The sequence below is a fragment of the Lycorma delicatula genome, chromosome 12 (assembly GCF_047948215.1).
Source record: "Lycorma delicatula isolate Av1 chromosome 12, ASM4794821v1, whole genome shotgun sequence".
Classification (NCBI taxonomy): Eukaryota; Metazoa; Arthropoda; class Insecta; order Hemiptera; family Fulgoridae; genus Lycorma; species Lycorma delicatula.
The window spans coordinates 13370947-13387934 of record NC_134466.1 but is presented as its reverse complement, the minus strand read 5'-3'; the positions used below and the strand labels follow the sequence as shown (position 1 = coordinate 13387934).

The window sequence follows — 16988 nt, the reverse complement described above, 5'->3', positions numbered from 1 at the left end:
TTTTCTTTCTGTGCTGTTGAAAACAAAAATTCAAATAGGTCCGCAACGATCGTGGCAACCGTAGCCTGATCATTAATATTTTATTTTTTATGGTAGGATATTTTAATATAGTTTAGGAAAAAGATTCATTTATTCGATCAGTGTAAATAAGATAAATCGAATGGTATTTTGTAAGTAAAAAAAATGCAGAAAAGAAAACAAAAATGTACGGCATTCAAGAGCAGAATGTTGAGAAGACTTGATTTCGTTTTCTTTACTAGTGATTTAATGTTGTTTTTGCACAGCTGATCGTAAAGAAAGTAGTTCGACAATTTTACGTGTATTAATTTAAGAGTAATAAATTAATTGTCCTGGATAACATTTTTGCTCGGAGAATAACTGTTTTAAAAATTTTACTCAAATAAGTAGTTAAATTCTTTTTTCGTTGTTTTATATTCGGTGTATATCGACCCTAAATTTATATCCGTCCGCCCCTGTCACCGGCAAGTAACTTTTGACCTAGTGTTTACAGTGTGCCTGTGGTTAACGTCAAATAAGTTTTTTTATGATGACGGATTGTTGTTATAAGGTAAATGCAGTTTTTAATTTATAATAAAGATATAAAGTTAGCGATATTATTTCTGTCATAATACTTTCTCTAATGTTGTTCTTACTGGGTTGGAGTGATTTATAAAATGCGGATTAATCATTACCTATAGTCGCCATTTTGTCTCATATTTGATCAAAAATTTGTCTAAGTTAGTCTAAATCTTGATTTTGTAAAATAAATTAAACTCTCTATACGTCAATTTTAATTTAGATTTTAAACTTGTTCAATGTATCAATTGAAGTCGCACATTCGTCGGGTGTTACAGTCACTCCCCAATTTTTGAAGTGCTAGTTTTTAACACGGTTGTACATTTTACCCTATTTTAGGCGAGCTGGAAATTCCAAGTGGACTTTGTTTTTAAAACGCAGTTGATCTGTAAGTCAAAATTAAAAATTATTATAGCTTAAACAAGTTTTATCCTGGTACGTGATTGCGTAAAATTGTGTATCAATATTTTGCTTATCGTTAAATCAATCACCGACGTTGGCTTTTGTCTCGCACATGATTTTTGTACTTTAAAATCAAGGTTTTATTTATAATAACGTGTGAGTTTCTTTGTGTTTCAAACAGAGTTGGTGAATTTTTAATTGTATTCTTTTTTTTTTCTTTAAATAAAAAATCATTTTATTAAATCTTTTGCGATTTGTAATAGGCATTTTGTGTGAATACTTTACAATACAGATATTGATTTGTTTTTTTGTTGCTCTATAACAATATAAATTTTTCGTATGTGTAATAATTACATTTAATAATTTAAATTATAATGCCATTTAAAACTTAGTAGTTTTCTTTGGAATTTTAAAGTTTGTAATGTGGGGTTCTTGTGATATAGGCTATGTTTGTAGTTAATTTTCTTTGCCAATTAATTTTGTGTTAAAATTTCTTTCATTTTCTTAGCCTGATTTTATAGACATTTTTACTACAATGTTTTGAAGATGATAATTTCATTATTTTTTTTAAATTAAATTTATTATTTTTAAACATCACACATTGCTGCTGCAGTCAATGTCTTTTTAAGTTAAGAAAAGTTATAAAGTTATATAATAATGTTGTGCTTCTTTTATTGACAATTAATTGTTTTTACTGTTATTATTTAGGTTTCTCGGATTGTGTTAAGAGTATTAATTTCGTTTTTATGTCTAATCTACTGTTACATATGTTTAATGATTGGTAGGATTCATTTGAATAATTAATGCAAAATTTTCCCTCTGGTTCTTGGTATTGTATATTTCTAATTATGTGTATACATACATATATTTTGTGTTAATTTTAGTTAACAATGGTCTTCATGTATAGCATTTATATACTCAACTGTTTTTAAAAAAATGGTATTTTTCCCATAATATTTGTTTTGAAATTTAGACTTCATGTCTGGTTGTGAATGTTTCAGTTAAGTGATTTACTTTGGACTTAAATGCAGTTTTAAATTATTGATCAGGATTTTGTTATCGATTTGTTTCATTAGGTAAGGCATTCATTGTTAAACAACTTGTTTTAGTTATTTTTCTCATATAAACAAGTTGTTTATCTGCATATGTGCAGATGTTCATTCATGGTTTTCTGTATTTATTTGTGCATTTTATCTAATAATTAAATATACAGGAGATTTAAAAAAGAATTGCTTTGTTATTTTTAAGCCATTTATGGATAATAAAGTCAGTTTAACATCTAATTTTTATGTTCATTACAAACTTGATGATAAACTGTGGAATTAGTTTTTGTCATATTATGTAAAAAATGTTAATTCTGTAACTATAAAGTTTACATTGAAAGTAAATTTTAGGAATATATACTTATGAGTACAACTTGCCCATGTATATAGGTGGCAGACATTAAAAAAAATTTGTGATTATAGTTTTGTTTAAAAACAGCTAGCCAGTACCATTAGTTTCTTCTGTTTCAGGAATAGGTGTAGTAATTTGTAACAATTTAAGGTGCACTTAAATTGTTAAAATATGCCATTTATTTTGCTAAATTTTTTATTAGGCCTGTTTGTTATTTTTTTATTGTGATCTTCAGTTGTATGTCTATTTATTCGTATTCTTAATTGACTAGGCATGAACATTTAAGATAATTTTGTGAACTTTATTCGGAAATAAAATTCCTGACTATCTTTGATAACCTGGCAGGCCTGTAATCTTTAAAAATAAGAATTAACAGTCTGCATTAATCCTTAATGCTTTGTATTGATGTCTTCAGTTAATATGTATTTTGTTTATTCTATGGCAGAAATCATTAATTGAATTTTGTTACATAAACAGTAATAAGTGATAGGGTGCTTATTTAGAGTTTTCCAAGGAAGCAAAATTTTTGGTTTTTAGTTAAATTCTGTAAATTTTATTTTATTAATAATTTATTTCTCATTATTATTTAAGTGTGTTTCTTAACTATGGTTTTTTGTAGCTACTGTTCAAAAATTCTGTACTGTAAACAAATGAAATTAAAAATTTCGCTTTTAATTGAAATGTTTCCTTTTATAAAACACAGCACCAACTTCACTTAGCTCCTTTGTCCTGTTTTTTTTTTTATTATATTTTCGTGATGATTCTTTATTAATTGATACAACTTCAGTTTTTCCTATTCAAAAATAATAAAGATAATATTTTGATATCTGTGCAAGATAAATATTATTGTTTTAATCTTATGAAATGGATTGTATTTTGAACTAACAGTATTGATATAACTTTACCAGTAAATTTGCCTATTAGTATCTTTTGTAGAAATATATTTACAATTTAATGGATGCATTTGTGAATTGTTAATTTCTAGATGTTTGTAATTTCATTTTACATCTGATAATATTGAATCAAAGATCATTGTCTTTGATTACCCAGCAAAATATTTATTTGTAAAAAGATGACTTCACTATAAAGTCATGTGGTTCAGCAAAGTTTTTAGTTGACTTCAATAAAATGAAAAGTTTTTCAATTTGATGTGTATGTTGCAGCCTTTCTTGTTCAATAAGTAGAATTTAATAATTCTTTTTTTATTTTGTAGTGGAAATTTCTGTATTGATCATTTTAACTTTTTTTGTGGGTAATATAAGTAAAGGATTTTTTTTTTGTAACCAATAACTACTGCACTGTTCATATAAACAAAGTGAAGATATTTTTATTTTTGAATGGTCATTTTTGCTGCTAGTATTGAGTTATTTAAGCATAATATACATAGCCCATTGTCACTTGGACTCTCAAATTCAGTTAAACTTGAGGTAAATGAGAACATATTCCAGGATTCTGGAGTTATTTGGCTCTTATAGTATAGTTTCTGCATTGATTCTCTTCGTTCCTTTTCTTATTTTTTTCAAGATGCATTTAAACTATTACTCATAATCCACATACCAGAGAATCTTAGCCAGTATTAAAGCTATTTAGTTTCTCTCCATTGTTTTATTAATTTTTGTCTTTATGTGCAGGTTTCTGTTCTTTATTTTATTTGTGAATGGATTTTTTTCATGTGAACAGTAATTTTTGTAAGCCTATAAAAAAAGCGTATTAGCCTATTTTGTAGTTTTTAGTGCAATTTTTTTGTAAAAGTTATTTTATTTTTAACCCTTACAATTCTCAAAAAATGGTTGATTTTTTTAAATTTATCGGATTTAATTTTTGTTTCCAAAGTTTTACAAAATGGATCTCCAGGGATCACAAACAATTGTCCCCACAAGATGGATGAAGGAATCTCCATTTCAAATTAGTATAAAGTGGTTTTTCTCATAAAAAGGGGCGATGCTCCATTTGAAAAAAATTTCAAAAGAAAGTTATTTCAGATTGTAATAAATTGAAATATTTATAATATTTATTTAATTGAAATATTAACTTATTCATAGCCTAAAATTTTATTTGTATACAGATACCTAATATATAAAGTAAAATTTATATTTACTTCTTCAAGTGTTGTGTAATAGTGGTTGTTAATGAATAAATATTTTTTTTTAAGTTAAAATTGAGATGCAGAAAACTTTTTTTTAGTTTGTTATCTACATGGAATTTGTTCTTAGATTGTGATGAGATGTTTGGGAAATGTGGAGTGGAATATAATGTAGATTTGAGGGAAAATTAGCTTGAAGTATAGAGAAAGAAGAGATTTTGTTACATTTTATTCATGAATCTGGCAGCTACATACATCGCTGAGGATCACCATAGCAGATCATTCAGTCATTATGACAAACTGCATGGCTGATGATATCAGTGTGGTTACTTCTATATTCATTTGATACGCACTAACAAACTGCCTTCCTGTAAAGCAGTGAGGCACTTGTTATCATGCAGGAAGGATTGTGCAACATATTATCAATTCATTTGCCATTTAATTTATCTCAGATTTTTAAAAAATAAATTGAATAATTGCTACTATTTAATAAAATTTTTTAGTTTTGGTTTGTATAATTTTTGTGTTAAATGTTATATCCTTAATGATTATAGGTGACATGAGTCACAAGTTAGTCTTGAAAATTTTACAGCCAATTTTTAATTTAAAATTAAGAAAACGAGAAATTTAAAATTAAAACAATAAATGAGATAATGATTTTGTTTGGTTTCTTCACACAGTCAAATATACAGTTGCATATTGACATCCCTAGTTCACCGAAATGTAGGTAATCAAGTGAAGGCTTTAAACTAAGATTCCTTAACTTCGTTCACTGTTGAGGCTTACCTGTATAGCAAACAAACATTATTACTCTCAGAAAAAGCAGCCCTGACTGATGTCTCTTGTATCTCAGCTGCTTTACCAGGTGTGTAAATATGAAACCGGAATTTTTGTATAGAAAATACATGTTTATTGTATGAAAATGATAAAAAATATTTTATTCGAAATATTGTCCATCGCTAGCTATACGTTTTTCCCATCTCTCTGACAAATTATGAATGCCACGCCAAAAAAAACTGTTGCTCTTTTGAGGCGAACCAGTCATAGAGCCATTTTCATAAGAAGTGAAGAGCTGCTCAGCAAGTACATGGTTGATTGATGCAAATAAATAGTAGTCGAACGGAGCCAAGTCTGTTGCATAAGCTGCATGCGAAAGTATTTCCCAACTGAACGCCTCAGTCGTTTCCTTGACTGGTTTTGCTGTGTGTGATGGTGCATTATCATGAAGCAAAATCACTTTCTGTTGCCTTTTTTTATATTCTAGTTGTTTTGCACACAATGCTTGATTCAGGTCGATCATTAGTTGTCAGTAGCATTCATTATTAACAGTTTCGCCAGGTTTTAGCAGCTCATAATAGATCACAACCTTCTGATCCCACCAAACACAGAGTATTGTCTTCTTTCCATAGCAATTTAACCTTGAAGTCAATGTTGATGGTTCGCCTGGCGTTACCCATTATCTTTTATGCTTAGGATTTTTGAAATATATCCACTTTTCATCATTTGTTACAATTCGGTGGAGAAATGACTTTCTTTTGTACCTGGCGAGCAGCATTTTGCAAGTGGTTTTTTGGTAATGTAGAACCCATTTTCCCATCTTCTGGATCTTTCCTATGGCTTCCAAATGTATGGAGATGGCTTCTAATGTTACATTTAATTGATATGTGAGTTGTTGATGTGTTTGAGCATCATCCCCATCCAACAATGCTTGCAATTTGCTGTCTTCAAACTTTTTAGGTGTCTTCCATGTTCTTCATTTTTCATGTCAAGATCGCCACTTTTGAATTTTTTCTTAAAGCATTGATCTACCAAAAACATGCTCACCGTAAACTTCGACAAGCATTTAGAGCTATTCTGTATTCTGCTGCAGTTTTCTTTAAATGGTAACAGAAAATCAATACTGTCTGCAAATCTTTGTTTGTAGGTACAAAACTCAACATGTTCAACACTAATTAAAACTATGCTGTTGTATGAAACTTGTATTGAATCTTTGTCAGCTGTCAAAGAAAGAAAATAGTGCCAATGATGCAGTTTGACGGTAAGTACATTGACAGCTAGGGCCATGTATGGGAAAATTCCGGTTCATATTTACACACCTGATATATTTAATCATAGCCATAAGAAAGACCGGGATAAATAATGTAAAGCAACAAATTAATGTTGCCCTTTCTGGTGTGAAACAAGGTATTGTGTTCACTGATTCAACAGAGTTTGGGAATGTAATAATTCCTTACGTTCCATTTAATATTAACTTTCTTATTCTTTCAATTGATATTTTACTGAGAGGGTTTGTGAAGTAGTGGCTTTTGTCAGCCATTTGAATATCCGATGGTACATAACAAACTTTTATTAACACCTTACTTAATTTTCTCTTGAATAAAATGATACTTAATGTCAGTGTGCTTTAACTGAATTTAATTTTCTGTCATGTCTTAATTCAATTTAAATATTTTGAAACCAACAAGCCTCGCTGACATATTGGCTGAGAGCTCAGTGGAAGACAAAGCAACACAAAACTTTCTTAAACACGAACACAGTACACTTAAAAATTTTAAAACATTGTCCAGTGGTGGACTTCCTGTCAGTGGTGTCGCTACCTTAGTCAGCATCTACAAAATCTTTGATTTCAGTAGTAGAATTTTTACTATAAAATAACATCAAATCAAGAGTTCCTTTAATGTAACATAACACTTATTAGACTATTAGTAAGTCATTACTAGCACAACTTTATCTGTTTAGAATACTAATACTTGCACACAAATCTGGTCTGCTGCCTAACATCACATGCATTGTACGATCTTTAATTTTCAACACTTATTTTTTATCTCTGTATTTTCTGGTTTCTTCATCAGCAAATAATTACAATCAAAATTATTATCCATTGGAGTAGAGACTGTTCTACAATGAAACATATTTAAATGTTTTTGTACATTTTCTAGATTACTTTGATTCAAAGTTATCATGAGATCTTTTAAACTTTGTTTGACAGGAATATCTAAGTAATATGAAATTTGATCCAAATCTTTCATTTTAAATTTGCTCATCATTTAATTCTTAAAAATATTAATTTCTTGCATATTTGAGTCCATGAATTAAGTCATTAAATACATTTTTAAAACATTTGCCTAATCTGAAACAAACAATAATTATTTGACCTTATAAAATTTTGAGATTATGAATTCATGAAATTTATCATATCAGTATTTGGGAGAACTTTTTAAACCGTAAATTGCTTTCTTAAGTTTTTACACTTCGCTTGGCAAATTGCAATTCTCAGGTAAACACGTAAATACATGTTCTTTCAGTTTGCCTTACAGAAAGGGGTTACAGACATCCATTTGCATAACAGGCAAGTCGAAATTTATACCCGTACCTAACATTAATGTAAATGTATTTAATTTGGCAACAGGAGAATAAACATCATATATTGTATGAACCCTTTGGCAACTAACCTAGATTTAAATTGAAATATCTTGCCTTTATTATCTCATTTAATTTTATAAATCCATTTGCTGTCAATAATGTTTGTCAAATAATGATGTTTCTGGCTTATTATTACCATCCCATGTATCATTTTCAGCCAATGACTTCAACTCAACTTCCATAGTGTCCTGCCAATGCTTAGCAAAAACAGACTCTTTAGCTTCTTCACATGATGCTGGTTCTTCAGTGTGTTCTTTATACTAACAAAGACAATCTCATAATCATATTAAACTGAAGACTGCAGCTGATCCGTAGGACAAAGCTCTTTTCTATCAATAGAACTATATATGTTCATGTTCAGGGAACTTCTGTCTAAACTTTCATCTGCAGTTACATCCTTAATTATGTTTTCAACATGTTCAACTTCAGATGTAGGTTCTTCTTTCATCATATTGACATTACAGTCAAAAATCGAGAAATTATTCAATTTAGATGGAATAAAAATATCTGTTGTCTAAAGTTACTACATTCTTATGTGGAAAAAACTCAGTCCTTTTGTACTTGCAAATAGTAATGTTTCATCCTCTGCAATGCAAATAGTCATCTTTCAATAAAAACATGTAACTAGAGCCATCTATCAACTTCCATAGGACCACAACATCAGGATGGATAAGGGTTCCAACTTCTGTTGTTTGCCTTTGAATGAGTCATGATGTTGTTTTCTCTGTACACAGGTTTCACAGAATAATATTTCATTTTTATCTTCACACATAATACCACCTTGATTTTAAAAACTTTTTTGATGTACAAAACTCATGCCACCATGTTAAAAATTTGTTTATATAAGTTCATTATGACATCATTAACTGTAGAACTCTTGGTTTACAAAATTCTATTTATGCAAGCAAAACATCATGTAAAAATGTTTACTTGACCATCTAGCCAGTGCACAAATGTGATTAGTTTCCTTGTATATTAGTCATGCTTCATAGGCATCTAATTTCAAATAAAAAGCATTATCTAGAGCTTTGCCTTGTAAGAAAAGATTCATCCTTAAATCGGGTACATATAGCACATTTCTCATCTTCATATGTATGAACTTTTTTCCATTGTACAATTTAATAAAACCAGTACCGATACCAATTACAGTAATTACAAAATCATCATCTATTTTTAATTGTTTTGGCTCATTAAGTTGTAAATACTTTCCAAACATGTTCAGATGCTACGCTATCAAGATACCATTCTGTATTCAAATTTGCCATAGAAACTCAGTTTAGGTTGACCTTTAATTTGAATCATCTACATTTTGTTTATTTGTCTCTGACAATTTCTTTTGATGAAATCAACAATCTTTCAATATATGGGCCTTTCTTATGACAAAAATGACCCACAGTATTTTTATTTGTCATAGAAATTCTTACGCTGATTCTTTTTACATCCAATCTTTCCATAAGAAAAATATTTGAGACTAAAGTTATTTACATGTTAACTCTACAATATCATCACTAGATTTCAAATGCTCTTTTTCAATCAACATAGATATTAAAGTGCTTAGAGTTTGTTGATTTTCAGCCACCAATTCCCAGCAAACACGAAATGTTTATACTGAACCAGCAGACATTATCATTTTTTTTTTCTTCCTTCTACCATTTAATACTAAATTTTGAATTGTTGATTGAGAGTCTATAATACCGTTTTCAAACTTCAAATTAAAAAATTTTCTGCTGTAATAGATTAATACTCACACTTGATTGATGTTTGTGTATTGTTTTCAGTTTAGTTCACATTTCATTTGCAATCTTGGAGATTAAAACATGCGACAAAGATCTGGATTTCACGTGTACTACTAACATTTTTTGTACGCGTGCATCATAAATTTCATACTTTTTCAATTCCGCAGCTTTTGAAGCACTTGGTTTCTGCATGTCTTCATTGGTAATGTCAAAGAGCTATTAATACTACTCTCACCTTGAATTTCCAATTGTTTTCATCTAACTTCATAAACTGCTGTGATTCCATATTGAGATTGCCCATGTGGTCATAACTTGGACAACGATCCGAAAGAATTTTCATGGTCTTTGTTCACAGTCATAGGCCTAGTTACAAAACCTGTTGCAGAATACTGTTAAATAAATACCCGATTGACAACTAGCAGTTTACTTAAAATATATACCGCCAGCTTGTTATTAATACTTACACTGTCGACCAGTATAAACCTAACGGTATAAGTTTTATACCTGACATTTCAATTGTATCACAACATAAAAAAAATTTGGTTTAAATGCAATAAATATTGTTAAGAAGTGTGACTGAATTAAAGTACAGGGAAAATAAACCTGGATTCCCTTATCACTCCCTTTTAGCAGCAAGTGTGATTAGAGAAGATACAATGAAAATCAAAAGTATATTAAGGATTTATTCCATCTGTCTGTTTTTATTGAAAAGTATTAAAAAGGAACTGCTGAAAAAATGTAAGCTTAGAATTATAATTCAAGGAAAGAAATGACGGTAAAATTGTTTTTTACTGGAGAAACAAATAAGTTGATTGTAAAAAGGTACGGTAGTAAAAGAATAATACTAAAAAAATTATACTGTGTATAAGAAGTGTGTTTGTATCAAATTTAGCTCGAAGAAGTAGAAAAAAACTCTTGAAACCATTAGTGTAGAGTTAAGCTTGTATTGATAGTGAAATGCAGATAGTCTGGAAAAATAATATAAGCCTTTGAAATGCTGTATTAGAGGCCTATATTGAAAATTACTTTATAATTCAAAATGAAGAGAACTTAAAATGTATAGGTGAGGAAAAAGATTTGTGGCAAAATCTCATGGAAATTAACAAGGTCGATTAATTGTATAAAAAATTGTAGAGGAAGACAAAGATAGAAATTTATAAAATTTTTATATCTATTATAAATTTATGGTAGCAGAGGGTCTAGTTGTTGATTTAATCTGTTAACTTAGAAATGAGGAGAGGATAACATGAAAGTCACCACTATTGTTTGAAGAACAGGATTAAAAAAAATTCTTGTGTTGAATTAAAAATTGGTTAATTGTTTATTGTGAATACTAATGATGTGAATTTTTGGTTGGAAAATATATTCACATTTGTTACCTTATTGTAATTTGAATGTTTAAATTATCCTGTATTACCAAATCATTTAATATTGCTGGTGTAACTTACTAACCTCCAAATCCTTTATATTTTATTTTACTACAGCAAGTTTTTTTTTTTTGATTAAAAAAATAGTTCTAGTAGTTGACATACGAATTGTAATTAACCTGCACCAATTTTTTTTTTAGGTTTTAAAATATATATGAGATCTTAGATGATAACAATGTTAGCACCTCTCTCTCTTCTATTGGTAAGGTTATAGATTTGAATCTTTCTGGGGCCTGGCAGTTTTCATCTGCTGTATAATTTATAAAAAAAAAATGTAAGTAGGAGAAAGAATGTTGTACCGAAAAGTCTAAATATTTATATTTTTGAAAAATCTAATTCCTGCAAACGAGTAATTTACTTAATTGGCTCTTCAGCAAAACTATTTTCAGAGGAGTGAGCTTCAATTTTGAATTTATTAAACAAACAGTTATTTAGAATTTACTGCACTAAAAATGCAAGTATGTAGTTTAATAAAAAATAAAGAAGTTATCTGTTTGTGTTGTGTGGGAAAGTAGGACAAAATTAATAACTGATTTTTATTAATGATCTAATTAATTGTGTACTGTTTGGTAATGGTTTGTGTGCGAGAGGATCAAGATTTGTGTAGTTGTGAGAATGTTGGGAAAAATTCATTTAAAACATTCAGTGGCTGACTGGGGGAATGCCAGAAAATTGTATCAAATCAAACTTAATGTGTGGGCAATGATTGACATTGATGAAATTGCAATGGTTGATTGGAGGAGTTAATAAATTTTTGTTTGTCAAAGATAATATGAAGGACATAAACATGTTTAATGAAACTGTTAATTTTTCAGATTGTCATCAAAGTTTTTTGCTTAATGTGGTGCTAAATATACTGAATAATTTAATACTCTAAATTTTTTTGAAATTTTTAATTTGTTTTAAGTCTATTAAAACTATTGGTGTTACTTTAGTATGTGGTCTACCATCATCCTGAAGTCTAAAGTATCGCTATTCTGCTACTGCGTTAGCACACCACCTACTTTATTTTATTTTTATTTTAAATAGTAAGCTAATATTATAAGTTGTTTACAAACTGTTTATAATTTGTATTTTTTTTAGTGTTAATTAGAAAGGTTAGTGTGCCAAGCAAGCATTAGGTTAAGTTTGGTTAGGTGATGTCGTTTCTATGTACTGAACTTTGTACAATATCAATATAACTTAACCAAACTTAATCTAACGCTCGCTTCACAAACTAACCTCATGTAATTAATACATTAAATTTATAAATTATACACACAATGCTATTATGGTAAACCAGTTATGGTATTATGGTGAACTGGTAGACCTTATGGTGATGATATACCACATACTAAAGTAACACTAAACTATCTTTGGCAATTTAATTAATTTAATTTATGTGATTTCAGTTAAACTATACTGATGTTTAATTTTTTTTTTTTTTTTTTTTTAGTTTGTGACAGCTTTCTTTGTAGTGGAAATTTATAAAGTAGTAGGTTTCACTATGCATGTGTTGTTGTTAATTTAAACAAATTTGTTTTGTTGCCATTCAGGAATATTCTGTTTTTTTTTTCATTTTTGGGGTTTTCCAAATCATTTTATTTTGTTTATATGTCACTACTTCTAAAATTTTGTTTTTGAACTTTTGTATCTATTGTAATCAAAATTTTCATAAAATTGTATTATGGTTTTTGTAGATACCTATTCTGCATGACATTTGTTTGTTGCTTTATTTTACAAATAGCAATTTCTGTGGATATTCTAAAATAAAAATCCTCAAAAAGGAAAATAAACAAATAAAAATTTGATTTAAATTAAAACCAAGCATCGAAATAGTAACAATATTTAAAAAAAAAATTTTTTTTTTTTTTTTTAATGGATTAATGTATTTCTTGGTTGTTCTGTTTCTGTTTCAGGACCAGTAATGTAGTGTTGACGTCATATTTTTATTTTACTGCGGCAATTTTGTATATAGTTGTTTTATAATTTTTTAATAGTGTCAGTAGAGAGAAAAGGAAAAAATAGAGAAGTGTTGTAAAGTGTAACCGAGTGAAGTTATTATTATAATTTGTTTATAATTATTAATTGATAATAATAAAAAAAAAAAAAAATAATTACACAGTACGGTAATCAATTATATATTAATTACACATAATATTAATAAAAATAAATAATATAGTGAAAAAAATATTTAAAAAAAATACCATTGACAAAAATTTAGTTATCGCCTGTCTACTGTAAACATATATTGTCATATAATTAAATGGTATGTACCAATGAATGTTGCTGGTGATCATCAAATGTACTAGTGGAGGTGGTGGTCAACTTATGCGACGTGTAATGTTTTATAGGCAACGTTTTAATATTTAATATCACAATGACTATATCTACCAGAGGTCAAGGTATTACTGTAGAACCACCTGATCCTCAAAATAATGTGGCTGTAAGTAATTTTTTATACACATTTATGTATTTATTTTATTAATTTGTTTGTTTGATCAAATACTTGTAAATACCTGCTGGAGGTAGAAAAATTGGAACTTTAGAAAATTTGATGTGCATTGCTATCTGCTTCTACCAGGGTGGTTTGGAAAGTTCTTAACCTGACATAGAGATGGCTCAAATATTATAAAATTATAATATTTGTCAAGTACAATCCTTTAGATGGTGTGTTATGACATTTCAGATGAGTATGTTTAGTTGCTTGTTTGTGGCGATCAAGTAAAGTTAACAAATTTTGACTTTTTATGAAAAATGTAATATTAGTTGAGCTGTTATAAACTAGTTTGTTTTAAAAGATTTAACCTCAACAGACACACAAAAATGAGTTCCCAATTTAAAGGATACTTCCCAATTATTTTTGATAGTAAAAAAGTGTGCATCTGAATTTAAATGTGTTGATACATCCATTAAAGATGATGAACGCTGGGTACTCCCAAATGCTGCTTGATCAATGAAATCATCATAAAAATCTGCAATGCTGTATTAAATGATAGCTGACTGAAGGTAAGTGAGCTTGCTGAGATTGCTAACATCTTGCTAGACCATGTTTACTGCATTTTACATGATGTTTTGGATATGAAAAAGCTTTTTTTGCCCGTACCACGTTTGTTAACAGGCGACCAAAAGCACATTTGACTGAATACTTTTCAAGGGTATTTAACTTGTTCAGTATAAAATTCTCTGAGTTTCTTTGACTTTTATTGTAGGAAATGAAAAATAAGATTACATGCCGTTACATTACATGCCAGAGACCAAAAAGTGGGTGGGAACAGGTGAAAGTGCAGCAAAGAAAGTGAAAAATGTTCCATCTACAAGAAAAGTCATGGCTATGGTTTTTTTTGGGATTTCCATGGTGTGGAGATTACATGTTATTTGTAAAACGACAGGACAATCGGGGGAGTATTTACACTTCACTGTTGGACTGACTCAAGGTTGCTACTTAGGCTAAACATCCAGATTTGGCCAAAAAAATTGCTCTTCACCACAGTTTGTGTATGCATACGAGTCTTCGGTTGTTGCTGTAAAACTTCATGATCTATGCTTTGAAGTGCTACATTAGCTGGATTTGGTTTCCAGCAATTAGTTCTCAGACATGAAGAAATAGCTTGCTGGGCAAAGATTCACTTAAAATTATGAAGTTAAAGCTGAGACAACTGCTTACTTTGCAGATTTGGGAAATTGTATTGTACTAAGGGTATAAAAAAAAAATTAGAAATTTGTTAAATTTATCAATTTTAAGTTGACTACATTAAAAATTAAAAAAAGTTCTGAAAAATCTTGTTTTATGTCAGGTCTAGAACTTTCTGAACAGCCATCTTATATTGGTTTTTTTTTTTGGAGAAAACTTATATTTTTAATTATTTAGCTGTCTTTTTTAATGTTTGTTTTTATATTTGGAAGCTTGGAAATTGTCTTGCTCTTTGTCACTAGGTTCATTGATATATTTTTAAAATATTGGATTAGTTTGTTATTTTATAGTTAGAATCATCATCCTTGTCATCACTAAAATTGTTATTTTGCAAAATCTGAAGTATAGTTTCTTAATTCAGAGATGAGTTGCAGGGACTAGTAACCATTCTTTTAGGCCTACTTTTTCCAAACTCAATAATAAGCATATATATTGAATGCGGTAATAAACCGTTATACAAAAATATATATATAAAGAATATACGCTTAACAAAAAAATACTACTAACATTCACATCACGGAATGGAATGCAAGAATGGTGGGAGTTTCAATATTTCTCCCTACTCATCGCAGAGCCTGGACAATGTTCCTTGCTGCTGGTATCATTCTATAAGCGGGCGTATTTCATGGGCTGTTTAATGGCTGTTATAAATTTTAAGTTTTATTTATGGACAGATTGGTGATTTGCGTTTCTATCCGTATGGACCAGCGTATAAAATGTTTGTTGGGTCTGTCCGAGGGAGATAAGGCTTTTGAGCCTGGTGCTCCCAGTGTGATTCCCCTTCAGTCCGTCCACTGAAGTCCTTTTGGTACTAGCACCTTATGGGCTAGCAGGAATACACCAAAATGGGCCCTACTTATTTGGAGGGAGCAGTGCGCGCGCCCCCTTCTCCAGAGGGAGTCGCATGTACTGATTACATTACAACAAGAATAACTCAGAAAACGATGTTTGCTCACACAAATAATAATATTAATAATGTATATGTGTAGTAACAAAATTGTAACTGTGATCTGATCTCAACTAACAAACATTATGACATTCACATCAAAATATAAAATATTTAAACAACATTCGTTCAATAAGTAAACAGTTGGCAAGAATCACTAAAGGATGTAAAACTAGATTGCAAAATTATATTTAAAATGGTTCACAAAATAGATGTTGTATACAACTGAATATAAATCACTTTGTTATTACATGTTAATATAGCAACGCATAATGGAAATTGGAATCGTGTGTAGCTGTCTGTAACAGTGATGGACACCATCCATAAACGTGTTAACAGTTAGTGTTAATTGTTTGATATACTTTTCTCTTCCTTTCTGTTCTAACTTATCTTTATATATTTTGTTAACTGTACAATATAAATTATATTTTATGTAGTATAAATCCTGCTTTATATGTTAAAATGTATTTCTAATGTAATTTTGAATTAATATGAGATGTACATTATAAATATTATTATACTGCTACAGTTGTCACTTAACGTCAATGATATGTTTGTTTTAAGTTGTTAGCTCAGCCCACTCTATTCCTGTAATTATTGTTATTTGTTTCCTTAACTGATAACTAATATACTTTGTTTTTGTATTTGCACGTTTACACTGACAAACGAGAGTAGTTATGAAATAAGATGCTTTGCCTGAATTGTAAATTGTAGATCTTGGAAAAAATACAAAATTGAAAGAGAAGAACCATATTATTGAATTTTTGTTTGCGATTGCATCATAATGAAAATTTTATTTCTTATGAAATAGAATAATAGTACATATTTTGTGATTAGGCAAAGCATGCTGACCTGAATTAGAAAACCATACAGTCATATGGGGATGTAAAAACCAGTTGAACAGCTACTTGCGGCAAATGTTTTATTTGTGGCTTTTGTTTAACATAAGTATGCATCTTCTATTACTATGTTTTTGATATTGATAATAACAGGAAGAATTAAAAATCTCTACTATAACAATTAGGAAACCTGACTGAATACAGACAAAGTTTATTACAGATTCAGACTCTGAATGGAGAATGCAGTTGGTTCAATAACTGAAGAATACAGCACATACCTCCTTGAACTTGTTTGCAAAGCTGTTAATGCTATTTATCACTGCCCTCTTTTAACATATTGCTAAATTTCATGATAATTTTGATGGAAATTTTTCTTTCCTTCATATTCTTTTTTATTAAAATTACTTTTCTGTTAGAATTACACAAATATGTGTATAGTACATATTTAATATAGTTAAATAAAGTACAATAAAAATTATACATTCACT

At 29.3% G+C, this 16988-nt stretch overlaps 1 protein-coding gene across 5 annotated transcripts in view; it reads left to right on the top strand.

Moving 5' to 3' along the window:
• Nucleotides 1-319: 319 nt before the first annotated feature.
• faf (ubiquitin carboxyl-terminal hydrolase-like faf) overlaps nt 320-16988 on the top strand; it is a 173171-nt gene continuing 156502 nt past the window's right edge. The window contains exons 1-2 of one of the 5 annotated variants that reach the window (XM_075380487.1): nt 320-568; nt 12941-13467. In XM_075380487.1, coding sequence (XP_075236602.1) covers nt 13402-13467 — 66 coding nt within the window. In that variant the 5' untranslated portion in view covers nt 320-568; nt 12941-13401. Of the gene's footprint in view, nt 569-826; nt 965-1002; nt 1135-11180; nt 11317-12940; nt 13468-16988 lie in introns of those variants that run through there. The other 4 variants (XM_075380491.1, XM_075380488.1, XM_075380490.1 and 1 more) reach the window with 4 other exon arrangements.